This window comes from Phalaenopsis equestris, unplaced genomic scaffold (genome assembly GCF_001263595.1).
Source record: "Phalaenopsis equestris unplaced genomic scaffold, ASM126359v1 Scaffold000226, whole genome shotgun sequence".
In the NCBI taxonomy this organism is placed as follows: Eukaryota; Viridiplantae; Streptophyta; class Magnoliopsida; order Asparagales; family Orchidaceae; genus Phalaenopsis; species Phalaenopsis equestris.
In genome coordinates, this window is record NW_018164668.1 from 1,038,323 (window position 1) to 1,043,692 (window position 5,370).

The 5,370-nt window shown below is 32.4% G+C and overlaps 2 protein-coding genes across 5 annotated transcripts in view; one reads left to right on the top strand and one right to left on the bottom strand.

Annotated features, from left to right (window-relative positions):
* The window catches only part of LOC110023648 (angio-associated migratory cell protein), a 40,002-nt gene extending 35,108 nt beyond the window's left edge, over positions 1 to 4,894 (bottom strand). The window contains exons 1-3 of one of the 4 annotated variants that reach the window (XM_020723153.1): positions 4,597 to 4,894; positions 4,167 to 4,293; positions 4,044 to 4,091 (exon numbers count right to left, since the gene is read on the bottom strand). In XM_020723153.1, the coding sequence (XP_020578812.1) occupies positions 4,044 to 4,091; positions 4,167 to 4,278 (160 nt within the window). In that variant the 5' untranslated portion in view covers positions 4,279 to 4,293; positions 4,597 to 4,894. Of the gene's footprint in view, positions 1 to 4,043; positions 4,092 to 4,166; positions 4,489 to 4,596 lie in introns of all 4 variants that reach the window. The other 3 variants (XM_020723149.1, XM_020723151.1, XM_020723152.1) reach the window with 3 other exon arrangements.
* Positions 1,530 to 2,277, top strand: LOC110023649 (ketol-acid reductoisomerase, chloroplastic-like). Its single transcript, XM_020723155.1, has 2 exons — positions 1,530 to 1,712; positions 2,054 to 2,277. The coding sequence occupies exons 1-2, from the start codon at positions 1,545 to 1,547 to the stop codon at positions 2,213 to 2,215; spliced, it is 330 nt and encodes a 109-aa protein (XP_020578814.1). The 5' UTR covers positions 1,530 to 1,544; the 3' UTR covers positions 2,216 to 2,277.
* Positions 4,895 to 5,370: the final 476 nt, after the last annotated feature.

Here is a 5,370-nt window from a genome sequence, read left to right on the forward strand (position 1 = left end):
AATTTTTTAAAAACCAAATTATCATATTTTAAAAAAAACTTTCTTATAAATTATAATATATAAAAAATATTAAGAATAATATATTACTATTACTTATATACTATTATATATTTATAAAATATAAATTACATATTTAATATAATATATAATAAAACGTTTGTACCCAAATAAACCCTAACAAGTAACAGTGCTCCCAATCCCATTCTCGTCTCCCGTCCGCCGTCTCCTCTAAAATTCGTGATCGCGAGCTGTCTTTCCCTCATTCTCTTCTGAAAATCGGCGAAAGGCTTTCTGGTGCGAGAGCTTAGGGTTCGTCGCTCATGTTCGTCTGCTAATCTCTAGTTCTATTTCTCCTCGGATAGTAAGCATTGGCTCGACTGCTCGATTTTCTTGCTTGGTTGCTTCGTTACTTACAGAGGTGTTAGATTTGAGTATCTTTTCTCTATTATTTCATATTTATCTTTGGATTCACCTCTTAGCTTAAATTTTTTTAAATTTCTTTTAGATTTACTTAGATTTTTTGAGTGAAACCTAGTTTTTTAGGGGTTTTGGCAATGAAATCTCGCATATTGCATTTAGATCTGTTTTTTTATGGATGAGAACTGATATAAGGGTTGTTGAAAATTTTAAAAAAACTGATCTTTACTACTCCTTCTCGGCAGTGTTAGCTCGATCGATTGGTATTTTTTTTTGGTTGCTCGATAAACAGTTTAAAGTTTAAACTGCATTAAATTTCAGTCCAGTGGATTTGGTTTTATCAATAATTTGATTGGCTTGATTTTTCAGATCTCAGATTTCGGTTTGCAATGGATCCGACCAACCTTTCTAGTAACTTTTAAACTTTCATATTTATATTGTATTTGCAGTTTACTAATATTCATACCATTCAATCCATTAACCATGACATTTCAAAATGTAAATTACTACATTGATGCACCAAAGGTACTCTTAAGCTTTCATCATCTCTTCTACAGTGCCTCCTATTTTTCATTCAATCACAGTTGTTGGCACAAGCTTGCAAATTTATTGGAGAAAATGTGATTGAAACAGTTATATTTGAAAGTGGCTGAAATTAGATCTTTTCCAAATGAGTTGGTTTGAGCAATGATCTACCACGTGCCATGAATCAAGCTAGATCTTTTCCATGAATTTGTTAGTAAATTTTCTATTCACTAACAATTTTCCATGAATCAAGCTAGGTCTTTAACAAAGGTAACCCTTACCTGTACTACTTTAAAAAACAAATCTGAATAATTATCTCATTGATCAAATAGAAGTTATGCTTTCTGGGTTACCATGAGCGGGTACCCTATCCATAGGATAATTTTCATTCTTCTTTTCTTGCATTTTCATTCTTTTTGATTTCTATAATAAGTTGTTTCTTTAGTTTTGCTTCACATCCATGTTCTTTTCCTGGAATTTAAATTTTTTGATATTGGTATCTGTAAACATTTTTCTTTTCCACTATATTTGTTTCCTGTTTTTGGGCGATTTAATTTTCTTTTTAGGCATTCCATATCTACCTATTCAACCTTTTAAAATTTATGGTGCAAATATTTTTTCTTTTCCAGATTGGTTTGAGGAAAGGTTCTCGATCTTTTGAAGAAGCCCGAGCTGCTGGATTTAGTGAAGATAACGGAACATTGGGTGATATCTGGGAAACGGTTTCAAGCAGTGATCTTGTTTTGCTTTTAATTTCAGATGCTGCACAGGTCAGAACCACGGTTTTGCAAACTTGTAATCATTGTTATTTCTAAATGACCAATTAATAGTATGACCATTGACATGAATGACCTTTTGTTGAATTAATTAGACTGTATTTCTTAAAAACTGAGGGAGTTTGATGCACAGTTACTACTTTTGGCCTATTTATTTTTTTAGCATTATTCTTCTTCTATATTTAGGTTTTGTTCCCATTTTTAGATCTGTAATCAAATGCTTCAAATTTCATTTCTTTTGATGTATGGACAGTCTATTTTGATGAACTAAATTTGTTAAATTTGATCAAATAAATTTTAAAGCTGGATTTGTTAATTATTGCGCTTCTTTACAGGCAGACAATTATGAAAAGATTTTCTATCACATGAAACCGAACAGCATTCTGGGATTATCACATGGTTTTCTTCTCGGCCATTTACAGTCACTGGGCCTTGACTTCCCTAAGAATATTAGTGTTATCGCTGGAAGCTCTGGTAAAGCTGACTTTTATTTATAGAAAATACATTTATAATTTCTCATTAATCATTCTTGTTTTGTAACAGTAACCTTGGTTTGACATCTAATGTTATATCAACAGCTTGCTTTAGAGGGGTTTAACAAACCCGCAAAAAGTCAGTATGTACCTAACCACTATATATTTATTTATACCAAATCACTATCAGATGTACAAATCAACCATACTTTCTCTTTCTTTTTTCTCTTCATATTTTATTTAATTAATGAGATGAAAAGATTGCCATAAAAGAAATGATGCAGTTGATTTACCAATCACAAGGAGCTCAAATTCAAGATCTGAAACAAGAGAACTCTGAAGACTCTTGCTATGCCTGCAGCACCCGTTCATGGAGTCAAACTAACAGTTTCTTCTGATACTTCAAGTTTCAGCAGCGATATGTTGAATTTCACTAACAAGAAGGCAGAGAGAAAGCATCATCAACTTAAGAACAACAGCCGGGAAAGAACTACTGCAATTATTGCTCCAATGGTGTGAGCTCTAGGTTTACATAAATTAGTTTTAGTAATTTGAGTTGTATGTAAATCATAAGAAGAATTAAATATTCAATACAATTATTTTTAGATTTAGATTTTTATTTTAAAATTTTATTTGTATTTTTTTTACTCTTGTTTAGTTTGTACATTTTAAAATTTGTAATAAATTGATTCTTATTTTTTAAGTTTTTGTCAAATAATGTTAATATTCTTGTATAAAATTTTGTAATCAATTTTTTAAAATTTTTTGAATTCATCATTTTTTTAAGTTAATAAATCTCTGAATTTTTATATGAAATTTGTCCTTGAAACATTTTTAGACAAAATTATTGTTTTTTTAAAATAATATTTATTAAATAATTTTATATTCTAACGAGTCATTTTCGAGCCGAACACGAACATGAAAATTGTTATTCGAGCATAACAAGAACACACTGTTCACGAGCCATTTCGAACACGAGCCGATTTCGAACACGAGCCAGATTCAAGCGAGCTGAACACGAGTCGGGCCTGGGCTCGCTCAGGCTCGGCTCGTTTACAGCCCTAATCACGAAATAGTTTTGCAGAGCTCCTCTATTTAATTAAACAATTTTAACTCTAGAATTTATGCCATAATCTCTTTTTTTTTTTTTTTTTTTTTAACTGATCCCAAATACTTGAACCAATCAACTCTTTTGTCAAGTAATTATTAAATTTACCCTTTTTAAACTTTCATATATTGCACTTGATATTTATTTTTCGAGAATAAAAACCGCTAAATTTAAAATCTTCACTCATTATTTTTACTTTTAACATGATTCAAAAGGAGTCTAGCCTATGAGAAAATACATAGTAAACTTCACCCCTTACAAACCGGCGTTTGGCTACAATTTGATTTTATGTTAAACAAGATTTATCAAGTCATATTAAATCCGGATTTATCAAACGCTATGTAGATCTAGCGAGCGACGACGAGTGACATCCCTAAATTTGCATCGTAGGTGGATTTAATAAATCAAGATTTACGTCCTTTATTTAACGGAAAGCAAAAAAATAAATAAAAAATAAAAAAACCATCATTGGAATTAATTCTTAATTTTTTTATGTTTGGGGGGATTTAAGTTAAATCAATTGCTAAATCCCATGAATAGTATGCTACCAAACACCCCTTTACCTTGTTTGCACTCAGAGAGGCAATAATCGCTTAATTTAAACGCACATATTACTATCATTCAAAAACTAAAATGCTTTTCTTGTATAAACCAACAACTAAGCCGGATTCCAAGAGATTAATTTTATGAAATATTATAAACAAAAAAGAATTTATTCGTCATAATCATAAGAAAAAAACCTACCATAATCGACATCTGAATCCATTTGCTCATCGTCCCGATCCGGAAGCTCTGCACGAAGTGCAAGATTAGGTTAGAATGACTACAAGATCACAGACAGGAGTAAAGTGGTAAGATAGATGAAACCTTCCTCGTCGATGGGGATCTCGTGAAGAACATCGTCCTCGTCTAAGAAAACCTCCCCTGCTTCAGAATCGTAATCTTCTTCTCCACTGCTATTGAGATTAGCACCATTCATATTTCCCCGCGCTTTCTTCGCTCGCACCTAAAAGGCTTGTTAGACCTCCTTTCTGCTTTAGATAAAAATGCGCTCAACATTTTTACGCAGTATTTAGCCCAAACGGCGAACATGAACTTAAATCCAGGATTTAGCGAATCCAGTTTCTCCTCTTAGGGGCTGTTTGGTAGCCGGATTTAAGAAGGATTCACGCTGGATTTAGACTAAATCCTGCCAAAATGCAAAAATGCATTTCCGTAAATCTTGAGATTAGGTCAATCCCAAAATGACGCCGATTCGCCGTAAATCCGGGATTAGTAATGGCGCGAACAGACTTACCTTCTGGTTTCTGGTAGGAGCGGAGCGGAAGGATGAGAAAGATTGGCGTTTCGGTGGCCTATGTAAGCCCGATCACGTCGTTCCCTTCCCAGGTAGGCGACTGTATCGTGAAGGTTCGTTCACCGATGGTTCTAAGCGAAACCAGGACGGGTAGGGAGATTACCGATGGACTCCCTTTAATTCCTCATCTCACTGCTTGCGGACTGGGAATAACTGATGAGCTTCGCCGACTCCACGATCCTTCGCCGACTCCAATGCTTCTTCGCCGAGAAACTCGCTGCACTTTTGGGAATTTCAGTGGGGTTCGGTTTTAACTATTAAATTAATTAAAATGATATTTAACTATGATTTATTTGCTTGCATAATTATTTAAAAATTTAATTAATTTTATGAGTTTGATTAGTTTGATAAATAACTAAGTTAATACTAATTAATTAATATTAAGATATTAATTTAATTTAAATAATATTAGAATTGATTATTATTTTTCCGTGATGGGTGACTTGTTAATTATTATTGATTATGTTTAATTAAAAGTTTATGCTTCTTTAATTATATTAGATTATATTATTTGGTGAATAATAAATTATTAAGTGATAAATAATCGATGAAAACCTCTCCCTTTGCTCATATTTATTTGCTGGTCATCCTGATCCATTTGCTCATCCGCATCTAAAACTGTGGTGTGGGATAGGTAACCATGAGTCCTACTTTTCACGTGATGTTTTAAATTATGACAAATTTTTTTGTTATATATATATATATATATATATA

Coding starts and splice junctions, on each gene's coding strand:
- LOC110023649 (XM_020723155.1), top strand. CDS start 1,545: ATGGTGCAAATATTTTTTCTTTTCCAGATTGGTTTGAGGAAAGGTTCT. Junction 1,713..2,053: donor TAATTTCAGATGCTGCACAG/GTCAGAACCACG, acceptor GCTTCTTTACAG/GCAGACAATTATGAAAAGAT.